The sequence below is a fragment of the Pseudorca crassidens genome, chromosome 19, assembly GCF_039906515.1.
Source record: "Pseudorca crassidens isolate mPseCra1 chromosome 19, mPseCra1.hap1, whole genome shotgun sequence".
In the NCBI taxonomy this organism is placed as follows: Eukaryota; Metazoa; Chordata; class Mammalia; order Artiodactyla; family Delphinidae; genus Pseudorca; species Pseudorca crassidens.
The window spans coordinates 35,666,597-35,690,714 of NC_090314.1; the positions used below are offsets into that span (position 1 = coordinate 35,666,597).

The 24,118-nt window shown below is 37.7% G+C and overlaps 2 protein-coding genes across 9 annotated transcripts in view; one reads left to right on the plus strand and one right to left on the minus strand.

The window, feature by feature from the left end:
- The window catches only part of RPS6KB1 (ribosomal protein S6 kinase B1), a 36,419-nt gene extending 24,067 nt beyond the window's left edge, over nucleotides 1–12,352 (plus strand). For 3 of the 5 annotated variants that reach the window (XM_067714525.1, XM_067714530.1, XM_067714529.1), the window contains exons 8-15: nucleotides 2,072–2,162; nucleotides 2,346–2,436; nucleotides 2,951–3,058; nucleotides 3,360–3,422; nucleotides 3,614–3,691; nucleotides 7,195–7,302; nucleotides 10,407–10,519; nucleotides 11,448–12,352. In XM_067714525.1, the coding sequence (XP_067570626.1) occupies nucleotides 2,072–2,162; nucleotides 2,346–2,436; nucleotides 2,951–3,058; nucleotides 3,360–3,422; nucleotides 3,614–3,691; nucleotides 7,195–7,302; nucleotides 10,407–10,519; nucleotides 11,448–11,685 (890 nt within the window). In that variant the 3' untranslated portion in view covers nucleotides 11,686–12,352. The remainder of the gene's footprint in view (nucleotides 1–2,071; nucleotides 2,163–2,345; nucleotides 2,437–2,950; nucleotides 3,059–3,359; nucleotides 3,423–3,613; nucleotides 3,692–7,194; nucleotides 7,303–10,406; nucleotides 10,520–11,447) is intronic. The other 2 variants (XM_067714526.1, XM_067714528.1) reach the window with 2 other exon arrangements.
- Nucleotides 1–24,118, minus strand: part of RNFT1 (ring finger protein, transmembrane 1) — a 40,688-nt gene that overhangs the window by 11,717 nt on the left and 4,853 nt on the right. For 2 of the 4 annotated variants that reach the window (XM_067714541.1, XM_067714542.1), the window contains exons 5-8: nucleotides 23,193–23,346; nucleotides 22,409–22,567; nucleotides 21,669–21,734; nucleotides 18,963–19,064 (exon numbers count right to left, since the gene is read on the minus strand). In XM_067714541.1, coding sequence (XP_067570642.1) covers nucleotides 18,963–19,064; nucleotides 21,669–21,734; nucleotides 22,409–22,567; nucleotides 23,193–23,346 — 481 coding nt within the window. Of the gene's footprint in view, nucleotides 1–8,337; nucleotides 8,970–17,191; nucleotides 18,084–18,962; nucleotides 19,065–21,668; nucleotides 21,735–22,408; nucleotides 22,568–23,192; nucleotides 23,347–24,118 lie in introns of those variants that run through there. The other 2 variants (XM_067714540.1, XM_067714539.1) reach the window with 2 other exon arrangements.

Genomic DNA, 24,118 nt, shown 5'->3' on the forward strand with positions numbered 1-24,118 from the left:
TGAATCTTAACTTTATAAATTGAGTTTTCTTTACTGATGAAATGCATAAGTATTAGAAGCAATATTTTTATGGTAAATTTTATTAATGTGATAAAAAAGGAAAGGATTAGAATTGGACCAAAATATTTGATATAACTTTGGAGGTAAAATATTTAGTAGGCATCAGTTTATTCTTGCTGTCTGCAACAACAACAGACATAAAAATCAGACAGACTAATATTCTGTGCAGCTATAGCTACAGCAAAGTGAGCCTTGATCATTACTGCATGCTGCTACAGACAGTTCAACTTATATGTGAGAGTAATCTGGGCTGGCTAGACTTGGCAATTCACTCACATCCCAAAGGAGCAACCAACCAACTCGGGTATCTGGGGGCTGGTGGCAGCTGCTGATCCTTAGATGTCTATCGAATGATGCAAGAGGTAGTTAATGGTTTTAAATTCTTGTACAGAAAATGGTTTATGGACAACTGATGCCAGAATAAATGTTTCAGATAGTGGGGGGTTTCTTGCTTTCCTTTCTTTTCCCCCCCTTTTTTTTTTTTTTTGGAGAAATGTACTTAACCACATACATTACAGGTATCTATGTATCTCTCTCTCCCAGTTCTGCCCCCACTGCCACAAATGATTCTGATTGTGAATTCTAAGGCAAGGGATAGAATTGGGAAGTGACTAGTTAATTTCTTTGATGCATAACCTGAGTGTATCAGGTGGCTCTGTGAAAATAAAGGTCATATTTCTTCTTCTGTGTCAGAGTAAAATACATACCTACATTTGAGTTAATAGTCCATTGCCTTTTCTTTTCTCGAAATAAACTTGGAACAGTAGGGTCCCTGGGGTTGCTGAACCACTGGATAGCTAATGACAGTTCATTAAAGCTAAACATGAACTGAGATGTTCTTTGTGTAAGGTGATGAGTTTTTTTGTTTTGTTTTTTTTTTTCTTTTTTTTTTTCTTTTTTTACACGGGCCTCTCACTGTTGTGGCCTCTTGCGTTGCGGAGCACAAGCTCCGGACGCGCAGGCTCAGCGGCCATGGCTCACAGGCCCAGCCGCTCCGCGGCACGTGGGATCTTCCCAGACTGGGACACGAACCCGTGTCTCCTGCATCGGCAGGTGGACTCTCAACCACTGCGCCACCAGGGAAGCCCCAAGGTGATGAGTTTTTCATTTTCTGGATCAAAGATGATGGTTCCATGCCATACAGCAATTTCATTTCTTTTTCCAAACTGCATTGGCAGAATAAGCTAACTTGTTATAGTGACTAAGTCTGTTTTAAGAACTGTCAGGTCACAGTTCATGGTGATAAAAGCTATATGTTTGAAGTACAGTGTCACACCTTTGTTTAACACGCAGAAGATCTTTTTTATGGTCTGTGTACGTAATCCAGACTTCATCAAGTTTTCCCAGGACTTACTTGCTCAGGATGGTAAAGGATTCTTGGTGTAGGTAAAGCTAGAGCCTTAGACAAGCTGTTTTTCACCTTTTTCTCATCTTTCTTTTACCTTTACTAGATAGATTATATCATTGGCAAAGATAATTTTTTTTAGTTTGGCTGCTTTGGGTGTTCGTTGCTGCGCACGGTCTTTCTCTAGTTGCAGCAAGCGGGGGCTACCCTTCGTTGCGGTGCGCGGGCTTCTCATTGCGGTGGCTTCTGTTGTTGCGGAGCATGGGCTCTAGGCACATGGGCTTCAGTAGTTGTGGCATGCGGGCTCAGTAGTTGTGGCTCGTGGGCTCTAGAGCACAGGCTCAGTAGTTGTGGTGCACGGGCTTAGTTGCTCCGCAGCATGTGGGATCTTCCCGGACCAGGGCTTGAACCCATGTCTCCTGCATTGGCAGGCGGATTCTTAACCACTGGCCACCAGGGAAGTCCTGGCAAAGATAATTTTGCCCTACCCTTAAAGAGTTATTTAGCATCCCATTTATGGATGGAACCTTGCTAGTTCTTGATGTCTCAAAAAATAAATTTAAGGCAGAAAAAGTAAAATGGAAGGATAGGTTATTGTCTTGTATGATACATTCAAATATTGCACATAGAATTCTCAGAATAACCATCTGTAATCTTTCATTGTAGGTCATGTGAAACTAACAGATTTTGGACTATGCAAAGAATCTATTCATGATGGAACAGTCACACACACATTTTGTGGAACAATAGAATACATGTGAGCTGCATGTTCAAAGAAATATTACTGGTTTGGGGATAATAGCTAACTTTTACCTGGTTTAAATAATAGTGTGCTCAATTTTCTGTAGCTACACTTGGTTCTGTATATTGTTTTAAAAATTTTAATTCAGATGATAGGCAAATAGTGAATGTTTTAGGCATATTATTTTTCTCCTCGTAGGGCCCCTGAAATCTTGATGAGAAGTGGCCACAATCGTGCTGTGGATTGGTGGAGTCTGGGAGCATTAATGTATGACATGCTGACTGGAGCAGTAGGTGCAAAGTTAAAAGTTGCATGTGTTATGGTCTGTGCTGAGTAGTTATTAAGTCATTACAGCAAGAGATCTTTCCTGTGCTTTTTGAAAATGTTACCAATTAAGTTATTTTAAAAAATCTAACACTACTGATGCTTCATTAGTAGTATTATGGGCCTCTGTACTTTTATAAATATTCTCATTTAGATGATCTATGTCATGGCCTGTGGTCCTGTGAAACAGAGGTAAAACAGATACTGCCCTTATTTTAGAAATGGAGAAAGTGAAGCATAAAATCAAATGGCTCACCCATTATCACACCAAGTTAATGGTGGCAACCCAGTTGCTTCCAGGACGTTGCTATTTTCTCTGTGCCATTGCTCAAAAACTACAGGTCTTTAGCAGGCATCCCATATCACAACATACATTTCTGATCTCTATGCGTAACTGACTAATTCAGGAAATGAATAATTCTGTTATTTAAAATTTGATTTTTTCTATGCTGATTTTTCTCACTCTCTTCTACTCTTAGCCCCCGTTCACTGGGGAGAATAGAAAGAAAACAATTGACAAAATCCTCAAATGTAAACTCAATTTGCCTCCCTACCTCACACAAGAAGCCAGAGATCTGCTTAAAAAGGTAGGGTTCTAAAATAGGCACTCAAACCATAAGCTTCAACTACTAGGATTTAAATAGATAGAACTGAATATACATTTTGACTACAGAATCATACACAGGTGTTGACAAAAAAGCCTACAGTTTTTGCAGGCAAAGGACAAATTTGTTTGTTTAAAGGTTTTCTTTTTACTCCCAAACGATATTTAGAAGTAATTAATAAATCTTACATTTGCAAGGCAAAATAGACATGCAAATTCTATAAAGAAAAATAATCAATTTGACTAGGTAAGGTTCATCAGTGTGTTTCTTTTCCTCCCTAAAGCTGCTGAAAAGAAATGCTGCTTCTCGTCTTGGAGCTGGTCCTGGGGACGCTGGAGAAGTTCAAGTAGGGATTGGCATGTTTGGTGGTTTGTGGGGAAGATAATGCTATTTTATGTATTTGTGAAGGTTATATGTAGTTGCTTATAAGTATAGCTTATTTTGTGATCGGTAACTTCAAATGGGCTGATTAGTCAGTCCAGTGAAGTCTGTTCCCCTTAACCTTTCTTCCTGCTCTTTTGTTTTGTTCTTCCCCAGGCTCATCCATTCTTCAGACATATTAACTGGGAAGAACTGCTGGCTCGGAAGGTAGAGCCCCCCTTTAAACCTCTGTTGGTATGTATTCATGAAAGCATATAATCTGAGGGACCTGGTACTTTTTTACAATAAGAAAATATCAGACCATTCAGAAACATTTTATATTTATTAATAGTTCAAAAACTTTGGTCTATCCTCTCTTCAGAATCTTTATTCTGTGCAGTTTTTTTTTTTTAATTAATTTATTTGGTTGCACCGGGTCTTAGTTGCAGGAGGCGGGCTCCTTAGTTGCAGCAGGCATCTCCTTAGTTGTGGCATGCGAACTCTTAGTGGGGGCATTCATGTGGGATCTAGTTCCCTGACCAGGGATCAAACCCAGGTCCCCTGCATTGGGAGTGCAGAGTCCTACCCACTGTGCCACCAGGGAAGTCCCTCTGTGCAGTCTTTTCAGGAACTACTGCCAGCAGCAATTGATGGCTATATTAACTAGTTTAAAGTTGGTTGCCTAAGATGATTAAATATCTCAAGTACTTAGGACTTTTGTGTTTATTTGCTTTGTTTTGTTTTGCTTAACCCAACCCTATTTTGAATTTGCTTTTCTATAACAAAGTATCACAAACTAGGTGGCTTAAATAGAAATTTATTATGTCACAGTTCTAGAGGCTAGAAGTTCGGGATCAAGGTGTTGGCAGGGTTGGTTACTTCTGAAGGCTGTGAGAGACTGTTTCATGCCTTTCCCCTAGCTTTTGGTGGTTTGCTGGCAATCTTTGGCATTCCTTGGCTTGTAGGAACATCATCCTATCTCTGCCTTCATGTTCATGTGGCATTCTCCTTGTGTGTAGATCTGTGTCCACATTTTCCCTTTTTTGTAAGGACACCAGTCATATTGGGTTAGGATCCCTCCCTACTCCAGTATGACCTTATCTTAACTAATTACATCTGTAATGGCCTTCATTCCAAATAAGGTCACATTCTGAGGTACTGGGGGTTAGAACTTCATTATATGACTGTTGGAGGGACATACTTCAAACCATAACAATATGCTTATGAGTAAATGAGTTAGCGTATTAGTTCTTGTCTTTTTCCCATCTCAAAATTTGAGAAAAGATAGTTTCTTTTTCTATTTCTTGAGATGACGGTGGAGGAGAAGGAATAGGATAATGATGATGATTATTTGGTCCTGGAGCACAAGGTGACTTGCTTTAAAATTTCAACATATATAACTGTAAGGATAATTAACCCTCATATACCAACTATCCAGCTTCAGAAATTATTAAGTCATCTTGTTTAAACGTAAACATAACCACCGTGCTATCATCACAACTAAAAAGCTGACAGTTTCCCCAATTGTTTCTTTGTTTTTCCTGTTGGTTTGTTTCAGTAAGGATTCAGTCAAGACCTATATAGTTCGGTTACTATGTCTCTTAGGTCTCTCCATCTATAGATATCCTCTCTCAATGCCTCCTTTGAGGACTTACTGAAGAAACTGGACTGTTTGTCCTGTAGGGGTCCTCACATTGATATTGCTGATTTTAACCCCATGTTGTCCTCAGCCATGTTCATCTGTTCCTTGTATTTCTGGAAACTGGTAGTTTAGGTTTAGTTTAGATCTGATTCAGATTAAACTTTTGGTACTATATATTTTGATCAGAAGATATAATATGTACTTACATTTTTAAAAAAAATGTTAGCGGGGGCTTCCCTGGTGGCGCAGTGGTTGAGAGTCCGCCTGCCGATGCAGGGGACACGGGTTCGTGCCCCGGTCCAGGAAGATCCCACATGCTGCGGAGCAGCTGGGCCCGTGAGCCATGGCCGCTGAGCCTGTGCGTCCGGAGCCTGTGCTCCGCAACGGGAGAGGCCACAACAGTGAGAAGCCCACGTACCGCAAAAAAAAAAAAAAAAAAAGTTAGTGGTCGTTGATTATTGCCTATATCAGTGGTTCTCAGCCAGGGTTGATTTGGCAATGTCAGAGACAAGCTGTCACAACTTAGGGAGGAGTGCCACTGGTACTTAGGGGATAGAGGCCAGAAATGCTGCTAAACATCCTATAATGCCCAGGACAACATCCTACAACAAGAATGATCAGGCCCAAAATGTCAGTAGAGCCAAGGTTGAGAATCTATAGCCTAGTTCCAAGATTTCATTAGGGGTTTGCAAAATTGTCTTACTCTAACACTGTTATTCATTCTTTATTAGGTGGAATTGTTCTGTGAAAAGATACTCTTGTATCAGTTGTTTGGTTTCCTTATACAGGAAAGGCAGGATAAATGTTTCTTTCCCAGTTTGCAAAATAATGAATTAGTTCCCTAACTTCCAAAATTGGCCAATGAATTGTGATTTTTTTTAGTATAATTATGAACTCATGCTGTTTAACATATTTGTGTTTCAATTCATTGCAGTTATTTTTATTGATGTTCAGTTTTTCCCATCTTTAGACACTGGGTGCTTCTTTGTGTAGGTTCTTGAGTTGTTTTTTTTGGGCCGCGCAGCATGCGGGATCTTAGTTCCCCAACTGGGGATGGAACCTGTGCCCCCTGCAGTGGAAGCGTGGAGTCTTAACTGGACTGCCAGGGAAGTCCCGGTTGCTGGGTTCTTTTGACACAACCACATGGTCTGATGTTGTAACAGAGAGAAGAAATTAAAGAAACAGATCTGGTGGTTAGATCTGGGTGATAATATTCCTCCACAAGAAAATATACTCATGCAGAGTAGAATATTACTTTTGCTCCTTGAGAAATTTAAAGGAATGAAATAAGGTATGGGAAGAAACGTCAACTAGAGCATATTATGTGCTTTGTGTTTAAACTCTGCTTCAAGTTTATTACAAATTTGCCAACTGTGCAAATTGTCTCTAAAAAGGGATTTCGCCAGTGGGCTAGCCACACTGAAGCTTTGTGAGAAGGGAAGATATTCAGGTTTTTTTTTTTTTTTTTTTTTGCGGTACGCGGGCCTCTCACTGTTGTGGCCTCTCCTGCTGCGGAGCACAGGCTCCGGATGCGCAGGCTCAGCGGCCATGGCTCACGGGCCCAGCCGCTCCACGGCATGTGGGATCTTCCCGGACCGGGGCACGAACCCATGTCCCCTGCATTGGCAGGCGGACTCTCAACCACTGCGCCACCAGGGAAGCCCCAGATTTTTTTTTTTTTTTTTTTTGTGGTACGCCGGCCTCTCACTGTTGTGGCCTCTCCCGCTGCGGAGCACAGGCTCCGGACGCGCAGGCTCAGCGGCCACGGCTCACGGGCCCAGCTGCTCCGCGGCACGTGGGATCCTCCCGGACCGGGGCACGAACCCGCGTCCCCTGCATCGGCAGGCGGACTCTCAACCACTGCGCCACCAGGGAAGCCCCCAGATTTTTAATAGGAATGATAACTGTGTACTAAAGATATAGTTTGACCTTTGATACTTCTCACCTGTGTTTATTTTTCAGTCTGTGCCTGCTAAGGCTATTTTGCTACTTTATTACAGTTAAACCCTGAGAAAAGAGATCTATCTAGAGCCTTCTCTAATGTGTGTAATGCATTTGATTGATATGTATAATGTAGTCTGTTCACCATTTTCTAATCATTTTGTTTTTTATAAAGCAATCTGAAGAGGATGTGAGTCAGTTTGATTCAAAGTTTACACGTCAGACACCTGTTGACAGCCCAGATGACTCAACTCTCAGTGAAAGTGCCAACCAGGTCTTTCTGGTGAGTTAAAGAATTTCTGATGTACCCATGGGAAATTTAAGTATGAGGATGGGCCCTTTTCAGTAAGAAACACCCTTTTTAATAAGAAAATTTCAGTTTGCTTGCTTTATAGTTTATGTAGATAACCTGAGGTACTTTTTTTTTAAAAGTTATCCCCTTATAACTTGTTGATAAGTTAGAAAATTCATTTTCATAATCCAGCATTCCATTTTAGCAATTAGAGTCAGAGTATATGATTCCTTTTTTTGAATCGCCCACTGACTTAAAATGTTTGGCTCAGCATCTTAACTGAAACCCACACAGTCATAGCAGTAGGAGAAGAAGAGCTCATAGTAACTATTTTATTCCTGAAACAGCTAAAGATTTTTGTCTGTAGGGGATTTTTAACCTGTTGATTGTGAATATTTGACATCAAAATATATTGGTTCATATGTGATTGTAAGCAGATTAATCCTAAGGAGGAGGTATCTGTATTGATTTATACCTTGTCTCCTCAGATAGAAAAACAAAATTTTAGATTTTGATTAACAGAAATGATAGGTTTATATCTGATGACCATCATTGCATATTATTTGCCTAGTGCTTATTTTATTACTATAATTACATGTCATGTGAATATCTACCCAATTTTATATCATTTGTTTCCTTTGTCATTATCCTTTGTCATTTCTTTTTGGATTATCCCTAGGGAGAATAGAATATGGGGAAAGTAATCATTTGGAAGTTTTTTTTTCTTCCTTATTTGTTTCTGAGTTCACTGGATTTGTTGCTAACTTAATTTTCAAACTTTTTTTAAAAATAATGCTCAGTAAAAATAATAATAATAATGCTCTCAGTATAACACACCACAGTAGTGTTGTATCTTTGGGGGTGGAGGGTCAGTTCTAAAGTTAGCATGGAATACAAAAATTGTGTATGGGCAAAATAACACTTAAGTCACCATAGTACAGTATGCTTTTCAGTAAACAACACTGAATAGTAATAATTCTATAAATGTATGATTATATGGTGATATAAGAATATACATGCAAAATATAATTTTATAGCATTTTAATTACATGAGAGGGAAAGATGAATGCATGTTATTAAATTTATGTCAGCATGATGCAAAGTTACTGTATCCCCCTTAGTACAATCTCTTATCAGTTAGGGAAGTAGGCATGATTCATTTTAATTGTGTCATTGCTTTCTTTTTTTCTTTCATGATGTGGAATTTTGTTTTCTACTGATGTGGAATTTATACCTTTGATTTAACATACAGACCTTTTCTTCAACTGGGCATTATAGAGTTTTAGCTAGTTTGACAATTGTTCTCCCCCATAAAAAAAAAAGTCTAGAAACACCTTACTACAAAGAAATCCAAAGTTGTGGTGGCAAAAGTTATGTATCTAAGCTTTCATTCCAGTTAAAGTATTGCTGATCTTTTTATTTGTTTATTTGTTTATGGCTGTGTTGGGTCTTAGTTGCGGTATCTTTGTTGAGGCATGCAGGATCTTTCATTGTGGCATCCAGGCTCTTCGTTGTGTCATGCAGGCTTTTCTCTAGCTGTGGCGTGCGGGTTTTCTCTTCTCTAGTTGTGGTGCGCGGGTTCCAGGGCACGTGGGCTCTGTAGTTGCGGTGCGTGGGTTCCAGAGTGCAAGGGCTCTGTAGTTTGTGGCACGCAGGCTCTGTAGTTGAGGCGCACAAGCTCAGTAGTTATGGCACGCAGGCTTAGTTGCCCGACAGCATGTGGGATCTTAGTTCCCTGACCAGGGGTTGAACCCTTATCCCCTGCATTGGAAGGCAAATTCTTTACCACTGGACCACCAGGGAAATCCGTGTTGAGCTTTTCTTAATTACTTAAATTGGCTAACTAATGAATACAAGAACAATTCATTTGTTAGGTTGTAGCCAGAATTCTGTACACAATGTGTATCTGTTTTAAGCGAGCACTAAAATTAATTTAAAATAGTAACAGCCCACTTATCTGGAGATTGTGGCTGTAGTAACTTCAGTTCAATTAATATTTCAATTCCTATTAGAATTCAAGGAAATTCAAAGATGATTAAGGCACAGTCTGGTCCTCTTGGTAGTTATAGCTTTAGCCCACAAGAACATGCGGGGAAACGGCCTTCGTAGTCCACATGTAGCTGTCACAACAAAGCATATGCCCTACAGAATTGCACCTTACTCTTTAGGACTTCACCCAGAGCCTTACTGAGTCTTTTTATTATAACTCAAATGCCTACTCATAAGTGACAAGAATAAACAGAAGGGAAGATAGGTATAAGATTAACTGTTAAAGGGATGAACATGAACAGCAAGATAAATGATAGCTGGTAGCCTAATAGCAAGGTCCAAGAAAGAACTAAAGCTAACAAAATTGCATTAGTGTCTGTTAAAATTAAGTTTTCACAATGCTGACCCTTATTCATCAGGAAAATCTGAATCTACCCATTCATTGGTATAAAACCAGAAAGATCACATGTGCCAAGTTAGAGAATTCTATTTTGACTTTGGCCTAATAATGAGAAACTGTTTGGGGGTGATAATCTTAGTTGCTTATATGCATGTGGCTAGGAACACTAGAATTTTCTTTGCATTTATCTTTGTATTTAACATCTTTTTTCTTTTTTTTTTTTTTTTGCGGTACGCGGGCCTCACCGTTGTGGCCTCTCCCATTGCGGAGCGCAGGCTCAGCGGCCATGGCTCATGGGCCCAGCCGCTCCGCAGCATGTGGGATCTTCCCGGACCGGGGCACGAACCTATGTCCCCTGCATTGGCAGGCGGACTCTCAACCACTGCGCCACCGGGGAAGCCCTGTATTTAACACCTTAATGTAGAGCCTGCATTTTCCTGTTTTGTTCTCCTCCTTTCAGTAGAGTGAAATTTTGTTTGCTGGCATATGCGGCTCAATAGAATTCTGCTCTCTGGAGGTCTGTGCCTCAAGAAATGACTGGAAAGAAGGTAACGGGTGTGAAATGCGATTGAGGAAACTGGATAGTATCTACATTGGTGATTTTAGGTGTACATCATTGTCGTGGTGTGTCAGAGATTGAACCACCACACTTTCTTGATGTACACGACAAAATCCTATTCTGTAGTCCACTGTTACTGTCTTTCAGGGTTTTACATATGTGGCTCCATCTGTACTTGAAAGCGTGAAAGAAAAGTTTTCCTTTGAACCAAAAATCCGGTCACCTCGAAGATTTATTGGCAGCCCACGAACACCTGTCAGGTATTCAGACTTTGTTATTCTTTTTTTTAACTTGGAAGAGCATTGCTTAAGAAATTTATGCCAAGTTACATAAATGGAAGATCTGTCATTCTCTTTGACATAAGCACAGCTCTACACCTTCTAATATTGCAAGAGACTAGTCTGTGACTAATCAATGGTAATATGCTATATAGTTTACCTCCCCTCCTGAAAATAAGCCGTTGCACTGGAAAGTGTACTCTTTAACCATTCATTCAGCATTTATTGTGTACCAGGGGTTGTGCTACATTCTGGGGACACATGATTAAGACAGGAATTGTCCTTGTTCTGATGAAGCTTACAATTTAGTGAGAGAGAGTCAAAATAAACAAAGAAGGAAATAAAATATGTAATTACAAGTAGCGCCAAATGCTATGCGAAAAAAAAATAGAGTGTGGTACTAGAATGCAAAAAATAACAAGGGGACTCCTATTCATGGAGAAATAGCTAGCCATACAAAATACAGAAATACAAGGATGTTACAGGTAGAAGAACAGCTCATGCAGAAGCTGCAGAAGGGAGGAAAAAACTTGGCCTTTTTCTTGGAAACGAAAGGCAGGTCAACATTCCTGAAGTGTGGTGAGCGAGGAAGAGAATGGCAGAGGTTTGGAGAAATATTCTAAATGCAATGAGCAGCCGTTTTAAGTGGGGGAGAAAATGATTTTTTTTAAAAAGTAAGTATCATTGACGGTTTTATGAGGGCAAGTAGAGAGGTAAAAGAGACCAGTTAGGAAACTAGCAATTAGCCTAGGGGAGAAATGGCTTAACTTCTGCTTTTGTACTAATCCACACAAAAATGAAATTAAATGAAAAAAAACGGTCACATTACCCCACTCCCTTTAAATGTAAGGGAAATGTTCCTTGTTGAGATAGTACTTGAGACGAATGATAGCTCTTCCTTGTCTTAAAGCCCTGTCAAATTTTCTCCTGGGGATTTCTGGGGAAGAGGTGCTTCAGCCAGCACGGCAAATCCTCAGGCGCCTGTGGAGTACCCAATGGAAACAAGTGGAATAGAGCAGATGGATGTGACGACGAGTGGGGAAGCTTCAGCACCACTTCCAATACGACAGCCGAACTCCGGGCCATACAAAAAACAAGCTTTTCCCATGATCTCCAAACGACCAGAACACCTGCGTATGAATCTATGACAGAGCAATGCTTTTAATGAATTTAAGGCAAAAAAGGTGGGGAGGGGATGTGTGAGCATCCCGCAGGGTGAAACAAGAAGACTCAAAATGACAGTCTCGAAGAGTCAGTGTCATTACATAGAACACATTGGACAGAGGAAAAATAAACATGGATTTTAAAAAATCAATCAATGGTGCAAAAAAACTTAAGTGAAAATAGTACTGCGGAACTCTTAGGCACATCAATTAACTGATTCCTAGCAACATCGTCTCAACCTATCAAGGATTTCATGTTGATGGCTCGAAACTGACAGTATTAAGGGTAGGATGTTGCTTCTGAATCACTGTTGAGTTCTGATTGTGTCGAAGAGGGGTTATCCTTTCATTAGGCAAAGTATGAGTTTGCCTGTAATACTTGCAACTAAGGACAAATTAGCATGCAAGCTTGGTCAAACTTTCCAGCAACATGGAATCAAAGACGAAAGAAACTTAACAATTGATGTTTTACGTGCAAACAACCTGAATCTTTTTTTATATAAATATATATTTTTCAAATAGATTTTTGATTCAGCTCATTATGGAAAACATCCCAAACTTTAAAATGCGAAATTATTGGTGTGAAGAAAGCCAGACAACTTCTGTTTCTTCTCTTGGTGAAATAATAAAAATGCAAATGAATCATTGTTAACCACAGCTGTGGCTCGTTTGAGGGATTGGGGTGGACTTGGGGTTTATTTTCAGTAACCCAGCTGCAATACCTGTCTGTAATACTAGGGGAAAAAAATCTATTTAATCATTTCTACTTGCAGTACTATTATGTGCTAAGCTTAACTGGAAGCCTTGGAATGGGCATAAGTTGTATGTCCTACATTTCATCCTTATCCTGGGCCTGCATTGCACTGGAAAAATATCGCCACCTTATACCAGTATTTGGTTCAAGACGTCAAATGTGTTCAGCCTATGGCTGAAGAAGGACAGAAGAGAGGATAAAATGCATATCGAGGGCGGCAAAGTGAGCGAGAGAGGAGGGAGATCCAGGGGAAGAGGGTGTTGCCACGGTCTACCCTCTGTGTATAATCTCTTTACAGCAAATTGGTAAGGTTTTAAGTTTTACTTCTTTTTACTGTTTTTGGTGTCTGCCTTCCTTACATTTTTTCCTCAACGGTTTTAAAAGGAAAAAAGGTATTTTTTTTTCCTATATTGGGGCTACATTTTTTGATTGTAAAAGTATTTGATGGCCTTTTGATGAATGTCTTCCACAGTGAATAAGAAAACTCAGTGGCTTAATTTAGGAAACATGTTAACAAGACACTATGTTTTTGAAAATTGTAATGAAGTCTACATAAGTGATTTACAGGTACAAAGAATAAAAATAAAGGTAACTTTACCTTTCTTAAATACTTCTGCCTTAAAGAGAGCGTTTCCCTGACTTTTAGCTGGTGAAAGGGTTTAATATCTGCAGAGCTTTATAAAAATATTATTTCAGTGCATACTGGTATAATAGATGATCATGCAGTTGCAGTTGAGTCTTACCACCTTTTTGTTTGTCTTTTATAATGTCTTCAGTCTGAGTGTGCAAAGTCAATTTGTAATATTTTGCAACCCTATGATTTTTTTTAAATAGATGCTGCTTGCTATGTTCTCCAAACCTTTTTGAGCCATAGGATCCAAGCCATAAAATAATTTATGCATGTTGAATTCAGTCAGAAAAAGCTTTGCTTATTTAAATGGCGGTTCGAGTGAGATAAGATGAAATCCTATGACATTAAGCAAAAATAGAACCATGAAAAATGATTGGAAATATACCTTTTCAATTGTGGCAATAAATGAAACAATTGATAACAGCTCATCTTCGGACAGAAAGCCTTTTTTTTTTTTTTAAATCACTCCCTCTAGACCTCCTCTTCCCTTATTGCAGCAGTCTACTGAGAACTTTATAACTGTAGCTAATAAATTAGAAACTAAATAATGGTAAGGGCAGAAATTGTACTTAAAGTGCAGGTCTTTGTTCTCTGACAGTTTATGATGTCTGAAAAACAGAACCCAAAAAGCTATGGTGATTTGTACAGGCTTCATTTCAGACTGTAAATGGCTTGTACTACTCTGATACTTGTTTTCAAATGAGTTTACTAACTATAGTGTTGACTGCCTGACCAAATTCCAGTGAAAGTTTTACACCAAAATATTCCTCCTCAGTCCTATTTGCTAGTAACATTTGCACTGTGATTGGCTGGCTATAACCACCCCATAGTTAAACCAGTTTCATAATTAGTACTGCCAGCAATAGTGGCAAACACTGTAACTTTCTGCATAAAAAGTATTAATTGCACACCTACCATCCACACAAATAAGTTTTTCAAACTTAACATTCAGTGAAGTTAATTTTCTATACTGTGGCAAGTTTATTGAGAAATTGTTTCATAAATGGATATTCCTACTATGACTGTGAAAACATGTCAAGTGCCACTTTAGTGTCACAGACAGAAAGCACACACCTATGCAATATGGCTTACCCTATATTTATTTGTAAAAACCCAAGCATAGTTTAAAAATATATGTCGATAATACTAGTCTTGAGTTTCTAAGAAAGTTCTTTATGATTATTCCAGGTAAGTGTATAAAGAGATTAAGTGTTTTTCTTTCATCACTTGATTATTTTCTTTAAAATCAGCTATTACAGGATATTTTTTTATTTTATACATGCTGTTTTTTAATTAAAATATAATCATTGAGAACTGAAGTTTACTAATTTTGATTTTATAAGGTTTGTAGCATTACAGAATAAACTGAGATTTATAAACCAGCTGTGATTAACAATGTAAAGTATTAATTATTGAACTTGAACCAGATTTTTAGGAAAACTGTTATTTCTTTTTCCCCTTTATGGTCTTAACTAATTTGAATCCTTCAAGAAGGATTCTTCCATACTATTTTTTGAGATAGAAGGTAATTGGGGGGGGGGGGAAGAATGCATGTATGATACTCCATAAATTCAACATTCTTTAAGAAATAAATGATTATAAATAAGCTGCATCTTCAATAGTATTAATATCCCAAGCCTTGGATTTTATATTTAATATAGCACCTAACTATTTTGGTTACTTAGTCATATGGTTCCTAGCTTATAAGGGCTAGATCTAAGATTATTCTCATGAGAAATGTTCGATTTATGCAGAATGGACTTTGAGGCTGTGGAAATGGTTAATTCCTCAAATAAAAACATCAATGTCCAAACATCTACCTTTTTTCATAGGAGTAGACACTAGCAAGCTGGACAAAATAATCATAAAGTATTTGTTCCACCATGACCTGTGGTCTGTTGCTGATTGATAAAAAATTCTTCAAGTGTGATTCTTAATTTACCACTATAGCACAAGTATTATATCAGTGGATTATCTAAAGTAACATTTGAAAGATGGGTTCATCTGTGTTTGCTCTTTAAACTATTATTTTTTTTCCTACCCCAAGTTGGCTTTGCATCTACCAGAGTAAATTCTTCAGCTGCCTTATTAGGAGTGCTTTGAGGGTAACACCTTTTCTGCTTTTCATCTTGTTTAGTTTACTGTGTTAAGTATTTGATTTCAGATTGATTGAATGTAAATAGAAATTAAATGCAAATTTGAATGAACATAAAATAGAAGTGATTTTTTTAAATTATTATTATCCTAAGATAGGAAGAAATAACTATCAGGTACACATGTGGTTTCAATAATTTTTCCCATTAACATGCCAGATGTGTTCAGATTCTCATATTTAATAAACTATTTATGTGAAGAATGACAGTCATAAAACTGTTTTTGTGGAGAAATTGAAGCAATTTAAATTTATAACAAGTTTTAGTACTGATTTTATATTAGGTGTTAAACATCTGTGATTTCCAAGTTCTGTCAAATAGTAGAATTGAATTGGTTGCTTAAAAAAAAAAGTTCATGTGAAAAGTTATGTGAAAGCCAGCTTCACATAAAAACAATGGAAGACTTTCTTGTGCTAACATACAACAGTTTTTCCAGCCGCATTTGTCAACTACATTACCTGATGTGTATGAACAAAATAACATAGTGGACAAATCTGTTTTTAACTAATGTCTCAATATATCTACTGTAAAATGGGTGTTTTGTGTAAACCACCTCTTATTTATGAGGTAATTCTATCACACTTGCCAAGATGGTTTCTCTACAGAAGTTCTCAAACGTACTTTTTTATAAAACATAGTAGTGACTCTTGATGTTGATAAAACAGTCTTTTAGAGGATGTGATCTGAATTCACAGAATAAATGGGGTTTGAATCCCTATTCCTGTTTTTGAGGTGAAGGAATAAAAATAAGAGAAATGCTTCTAGTTCATCAATGTTACTAGTGAATGGCACAGATCTCCTGTTACATTTTCCTCCTTTTAAACTCGTATGTGAACTGCTTTCTTGTTTGTTAAGAAAACAAAAACAAAAAACCCCACTGTCCACCAGGGACTTCTTTTGTTATTCAGTCATATTAAGAAACAAAGCTATCCATATGGCCATAGGGTAAGTAAGTGTGGTAAGTAGGTATTAGGGCTGAAGTAACCTATGTGTTTAAGGTGTTATTCTTATGTTTTTATCAAGAAGTCAGCATATCCTTCACACCCAAATTCTAATCTCAAATTGTCTTTCTCACTTATCCCCTGCTGCATACCTAAATAACAACTATTAGCTTCACCACCAAGTTAGGAAGGTGATTTAAGGCCAAGTAAGCTTGTTTTTTAGTATTTGCAGTGGTTCTCCAAGTACGTAACATAGTTAAGTATTTCATCTTGAATAAACAGGAACAGTTGCACTTATAATCTAGCAATATTCACCTGGGGAGAAAAGTTACAGGCTAATGTTCTTTTGTCAATTTGGGTGGCCATAAGGCATGAAAAGTGGTTTAACCTGTATCTGGTTGGTCACTATCCTTATTAATCCAGGTTGGTTTAATCTTTGTCTTATCAGCACTGCAAATTTGTTTTCTACCTCTGCCTCGTAGCTTCTACTTCCCACCACTATCTTTTTCTTGTGTGCAAACTGATAGATGGTAAAAAAGAAAATGGGCAGAGGCCTTGCATCTAAATACATATAATAACCAGTCCTTTGGATTTCTGGTATAGATCCATCCTCCCTTAGAGGTTTCATAGTGAGAGAGAAAGTGCCTCATTCTCTTTCCACCACCCTGCACAAATACCTGTAGACAAACAAACCACACTCTCCAAAGCTTGTGTTGGCCTGAGTGCAAGCTTTAACCTCCCAAGTAATGGTGATTCAAGCATGAGACTCCAAAACTCTTCTGGAGAAGACTAGTTATACGGGGAAATCCTTTTTTTTTTCTTTTCTTTTTTTTTTTGGCCACGCACCATGTGGGAGCCTAGTTCCCCGACCAGAGCTCAAACCCACGTCCCCTGCATTGGAAGTGCGGAGTCTTAACCACTGGACCGCCAGGGAAGTCCCGAGGAATTCTTTTCTAAGTGTTTGAGTTGCTCTTGTTTGTCACTCAATTCAAATCATCAGTGAAGCCAGCTGTTTGTAATCCATGTGAATTATTTTAATAATCCAAGAAAGTCCGTGGCACTTTCCAAAAAGCAAGACCATGAACATTAAAGCTGATGGCAGGATTGTATGTATGAAGTCCACAAAGAAAAGGAATTTAAACCATCTGTTCTCAATGACTGCTAATCACACTACAGAGAATAATACAATATTAAAATATTTCATCCTCAGTAAATTAATCTTCCTTAGAAAAATCTGATTGTACAGGTAAAATATAGCATTTAGAGCATTCATTTAAAAATACAAATTTTATGAGAAATTTTAGAATGGGAATTATAAAAGTCAATATTAAAGAAAATTCTACTTTCAGGTAATGTGTATCTTAAAATATTATGAAAAATACTCTTTATTCCGAAAACAGTGTCAGGAAAGAATACCTGAATTCCTCTAAAACCACTAGTTCTAGTTATCCAGTTGTCATTTTGGTAACATTAACAAGAAAACACATTTACAATTTAACACTGCAATTATCTGTCAGATAATTAGGATAGAATAAATGTTGCATATGCATTATGTTGAACATTACTTATATATATTTTTAAATATAGGGTTCTTTCATTTAATCTTTTGAGAAGCTGGACTACACACTTGCCTTATTATAATATTCTAAAACCATTTGGAAACATTTTCCTTAACTTGCAGCCCTGAAAATCCATTCTCATGTCTTTACCAATAGTCACTGTAACCAAATAAACTTAGTGTTTTGTGGCCTTAATATTACGTTTAGAACTTAATATATTTGAAGGTGTGATGAAGTGGCTCCGTCTTGCCATTTGTTTATATGGTCTGAAATCACAGTTCTGCACAGCGGACATGTTTTCTCTCTGTTAAACCATAAGGTAATGCACTCTTCACAAAATATATGCTGTAAGGAAATTAAGAACTAGATTTTATAGTTGATAACATTTCAATTTTAAATTCATCACATTGCAGAGAATCATACTCTAGAGCTGAAAGGGAATTTGGAGGACACTAATCCCTTTATTTTACAAGTGAGAAAACAAAGTATAACATTCAAGAACACAGCGGTGTTCGTGGTGAGGCACAAGTATTATTCTGACTTGTACTATCCGTTTAACCACTTTTAATAAAATACAAGCTATCCTCAGGTGATAACTTTAAGATCAAGTATAATGACTAACAGCTTAATAAAGTCTTTGAGGGTTACTGAAATAAAGTATAGGAAAGGGCCTTATACAGTCCAGTAACAAATGCTGGTATTATTCTAAAAGACTAGTATTCAATTATTAAAAATAGTCTGTTTCCCAGTCACTTTGGTATCCAGTATGCCATTTGAATTTTTTTTTTCCCCTTTATACACTCCTCTACATAAAAATCATTAGAACTGGGCGTCCCTGGTGGCGCAGTGGTTGACAGTCCGCCTGCCGATGCAGGGGACACGGGTTCGTACCCCAGTGTGGGAAGATCCCACATGCCGCGGAGCGGCTAGGCCCGTGAGCCATGGCCGCTGAGCCTGCGCATCTGGAGCCTGTGCTCCGCAACGGGAGAGGCCACAACAGTGAGAGGCCCGCGTACCGCAAAAAGAAAAAAAAAAAATCATTAGAACTAAGTGGCAAGATTTAACTAACCTACCAAAACCCTAATCACAAATAAGAAATTAGTAGTATGTGCCCTGAATGCTACTTTCTGCTGAATGGTGTATATTTCCCTATAAGTAACATAAATGTGACGTTTGCAGATCACAGAGAAGTGCTGTATTGAGGTTGCTTAAAAATACAGTTACCTGACAGGTGAGAAGAATTGGCTTTTGAAATTCAGCTTGACATATTGAACAAATATCATCCACATCTGAACACTGTCTCTTGCTGGCAGCCACTCCGTGACTCTATAAAGATAAGAAGTTATGTTCCTACAAATTTCTTTCTTTTCTGTTCCTTAAATACATAGATGGTACTGTATTTCTCAAATCTCCAAGGAACTAGGCATTTGAAAACTCTCCCAAAGGATATAAACATTTCAGAGCTTAACTATATATGCAGAATGATGCCTGGATGGATCACATCAAGGTTAACTCGCTATGTAATACATAATAGGATACTGGAAGATTGTTAGATTCATTGGATTCTCAAATAATGACAGTGCTTCAAATTCAAATGGCTCAAGAGACTAAGCGATCTGAAACATAATACAGCATTATGCAATCTATATTCATGTACTATGTGACCCAGTACTGCCAAGTTGAGCCCACTTATTACCTATGACACTTTTCAAAAAAGTCAGTCCAGAGCTTGGCTGGCTGAATGTAACTCATGTAGAGACTACTTTAAAAATAGGTTTCTGTGCTCCACACTGGTGATTGATCCAGTAGGTCCAGACATACCAGGATGTAACCCAGGAATCTAATTCCTGAAAGCTCTCCACATGAGTTCAATGTGAAGGAGGTTTGGGGACCACTAAACAGTATCCTGCCACTAAATCTAAAAATAATTTTAATTATCATCCTTACTTATCACAAAAGTTGGAGCATTTAGTACTACGAAAGAATGGTAAAATTTTACAGAAGAACTGTAATTGCAAAATGTCACTTGGGTAGAGTTATACTGTCAAACTGAATAATAACACAAATCTTTGAATTTCCTTTTCTTCTTAAGTCCTAAAAAAAAGTTTCTGATCTCTTTAAGATCTTAATAACTTCCTTACCAAATTCAGTAGAATTTAGTCATTAACTAGATGTGACAAAATGTTACAAATGAGATCAGCTTTCTGTAGAAATGATGTGGAAAAGGTGGCTGAGAAAAAGAAAGAACACCCAAGTTTCAGTCATGGTAATGAGAGCAAAAGCATGACTTGACTCAGCAACCTGAAGCTGTGACCTAAACTTCTTGTTATCGAGGGTTAACAAAATCAAACTAAGACTCAACGGATGAAAACATTGAAAATGAAGATTTTTTTGAGATTGGTCATGTTAAAGATTCCAAAAACAAACTGAGATACTGACGGATGATCTTGGTGCCAGTTTCCCTTCAATAAATGTCATTTAGCAGAGTACACTGCAGATATGTATGCTGACAAGCTTTTAAAATAGCACTCTTGTCTGGCACTTTGCAGACTCCCTTCAGGTGAAGACACCCTGATGATGATTGCCATTTTCAGGGCAACATTAAGGAACCTGAGAATCCCAGGAATAAAACAGAGTGATCTGTGATAGTCTCTTTATGCTTCACAGAGAAAGAATATCAAAAGTATTTCAGCTGAAGCCTTACTAGATTAATTGCTACAGCAAAGTGGCCGATACATAATCAACTGAATAAACTCAAAAGCTGAAGTCTCAATTTTATTGTATCTTATATAAAGAAAGAAGTCTGAATAGGATGCAGCAAAACTTAATACAGGGCTTCCCTGGTGATGCAGTGGTTGAGAGTCCGCCTGCCGATGCAGGGGACGCAGGTTTGTGCCCTGGTCTGGGAAGATCCCACATGCCGCAGAGCGGCTGGGCCCGTGAGCCGTGGCCGCTGAGCCTGCGCTGCGTCCAGAGCCTGTGCTCCGCAACGGGAGAGGCCACAGCAGTGAGAGGCCCACGTACCGCAAAAAAAAAAAACTTAATACATTACTGTCTTTAGGAAAGGGTGCCCTGGCCAGTTAGTTTACTCCACTTTGTTGGTATAATCCTGTTTTTTTTTAAACATATATTATTAGACTGGCATTCTTGTACATCAGATTCCCCTGAGTCCTGACCACATAATTGTTAAGTACCTAATGGACTGCAAAACTGAGAATCAAACTCTGAAACCTGGTGATTACACTATACTGAGAACTTCTGAGGCTACTAAATAGCAAATGAGCTATTTATCATTTGGGCTATGATACCCTTTTTCTGCAGTTTGTTACATCAGTAGAATAACATAATAAAGTTACAGTTGACATTGGAGTCTCAATTTATTGTTAAAATTGTTTTGTTATTGTTAAATTTACTGTTATTGTCATGAACTTATTTGTGCATACAGAACTCCGTATTGGGGAAATTTTTCCAGTAAGAAAATTTCAAGGGACATGATTTTTGGTAATGAGCTTTCTTCATATACACAATAAATTATAGTATAAGCACTTTCACAGAAGTTGAATAGGAGTTAATGAAAATACACAAAGCTACTGTTTGTGGCTTAAATAAAGGAAGAGAAACAAAAGTTCATAAGATTTTTAAGGGAATGTTTATAAACCCTTAAGAATGTCAAGTGATTTGAAAAGGCAAGAGGCAAACTCAAATATATAAGTACTTCATCAACTATCAGGTGGTTGTCAATGTGCAAGTTAAACTTATCACAGAAACAGAACCTCTATATCATCACAGCCCCAAGTGCCAAAGTACAAGAAGTTTTTCTAAAAAACCACATAATTATGAAATCTGCATTTGTAAAACTGCTGAACTAAAACATTTTTATAATGTAGAAAGAAAGATAAAAAGTGTTTTTTCTGATTAAAAAATACTTACTGGTCGTGTAAAAAATATTCTCAAAACCCGTCTGAAAGTTCTCAGATGTCCAAAAAAGTCCAGAAGCTGAAAGAGAAAATAATTCATTTATTCAAAGAGCCTTACCTGCTAAACTCAGAGATCAAAGCTAATATCAAATACTGATATTAATTTTATGCTCATTGCATATCACAACTAATCATTTCATTCTAAATATATTTAAAGTCCAATTATGGAATATTTTACTCAATTTATCAGTTTCAGCCAACTCTTAACCAAAATGAAGTACATCTGAATGCCCAGAGTTACAATTTGGTCAAGATAAATATAAACAACTAAATCAAAGGCAAGGCAATTTTATCTGGTTCACATGTGCTTAACCTATTTAACGTTTCATAAAGTGATTAAGCTGAGGGGAACAGGCATAGAGGGAACAGGACGAGATACTCCACTAGTTTGAGAATTATGTGTATGAGAGATGCTACTGTAGGGGATGGGTATGTTCTATTCTACTTGTTCCCCTCCACCTTAGATAATCCATGCTTAGAGGTCCACTCCCCCAATAAAATCTGAGAACCACTGGATTAAGATACCTATTTCCATTTCTCCATTTCTAAGTAGATATAGAATCTGCCATTACTTCAAACTAGTGATATGAAGATAAACTATAAAATATATAAAGAGAAAAGCAGTCATATGTAAAATATGTAAACAGTATTATATGAATCATTATAAATGATAAGATTTATTATGTTACCTACTTTTAGTATGAGGTAGAGTAAAGCCAGCAATATCCCAAGACTCCATCCAGTTACATTACCAAACTCCCCATAGCTTATAAGGTAACGAAACCAAACTGGTACGGGGACAAAAGTTCGGTAATACTGACATAATTCTTCTAAAACCATATACCAATAACCCTAAAAAGGAAGAAAAAAGAAAACAAATAGAGCCACCCAAGGTACTTACATGCACAATGCAAATACTTCATATTGGGCTGAGAACATCATGGGTATATGGCACAATAACACAACTATAAAATTAATCTTCATAATGATAATGGTTACGACTGACAACCTCAACTTCGTTCTTTAGATATTACAGGCACTGAGTGGTCTGTTTTCAAAGAATTTCTAAAGAGTGACTGAAAATGTTTTACATATAATAAAACATTTTGCTGATTATAAAAATTTAAAGTTTTCATTAAATATGAAAAAACACTGAATAACTGCCTAAGTCAGTTATCAATTATCAATTAACAATGCCCTGGAGGAAAACAGAAGTATAAATATATATTTTCCCATATATGATGTGGGGACTCATTTTTAGATTATTCCAAAGCAAATACAATTGATTTTATTGGAATAGATTAATATTTAGGTTCAAGTCTTTGACCAAATAGCTGCCAGTCTGAGATAATATAGATAATTAAAATTAGGTTATTGAGCAAACTGAAAAATTATAGAAGGAATCATTTAAGCAAAGACTAAATAGCATTAATATGGTCTGCTAACATCTTTCCAATAAAACATATTACTTTCTTACCTTGGATTTAAAAGGCATGATGAAAGAAGGCACCAATAAAATAAGGCATTTTAAGCCCATGAAGAGGAATTTCAGAATGAAGTCTGTAATTCCAACGATCCAAAGTACGTCCCAGAAGCTCGAATAGTCCAAAGTAGGATTAAAAAAAATTAAGCTACCAAGAGAAAAACATCAAAACTTACCAGAGCAACATAAAAAGATAAAAGTGTCGATGGGGGTTCTAAATTTGCTACCAAATATTTAATTTGATGTGTAAAAATAAGAGTTTGGCTAGATGCTAGAGTTCATGTAAATAGAATGGAAGATCATTTTGCTTATTTTAAAAAGACCTTTTAGGGACTTCCCTGGTGGCGCAGTGGTTAAGAATCTGCCTGCCAACGCAGGGGACACGGGTTCAGGCCTTGGTCTGGGAAGGTCCCACATGCCGCAGAGCAGTTAAGCCTGTGCACCACAACTACTGAGCCTGCGCTCTAGAGCCCGCGAGCCACAACTACTGAGCCCGTGTGCCACAACTATGGAAGCCCACACGCCTAAAGCCCATGCTCTGCAACAAGAGAAGCCACTGCCATGAGAAGCCCGCACACTGCAAGGGAAGAGCAGGCCCCGCTCACCACAACTAGAGAAAGCTCACACGCAGCAATGAAGACCCAATGCAGCCAAAAATAAATTTATTTTGAAAACTTCTTAAATGTTTGAATTTCAAATCTTCCCTCCATAAAGAACGAGTCTTCCTAACTTGTCATGATTGATATCTTTCTAGCCTATAATCTAAAAAACTCACAAATACTCCGTAGCTGCCAATCTGTCTTCAATCAACTCCAGTCAGGAATCTAACCCCTCCTTTCCACTTAACTGTTTTTGTCAAGATCGCCAACTCCCTCCCTCTTGCTAAATTCGAAGGTCACTTTTTCCCCCTCTTCTCTCCT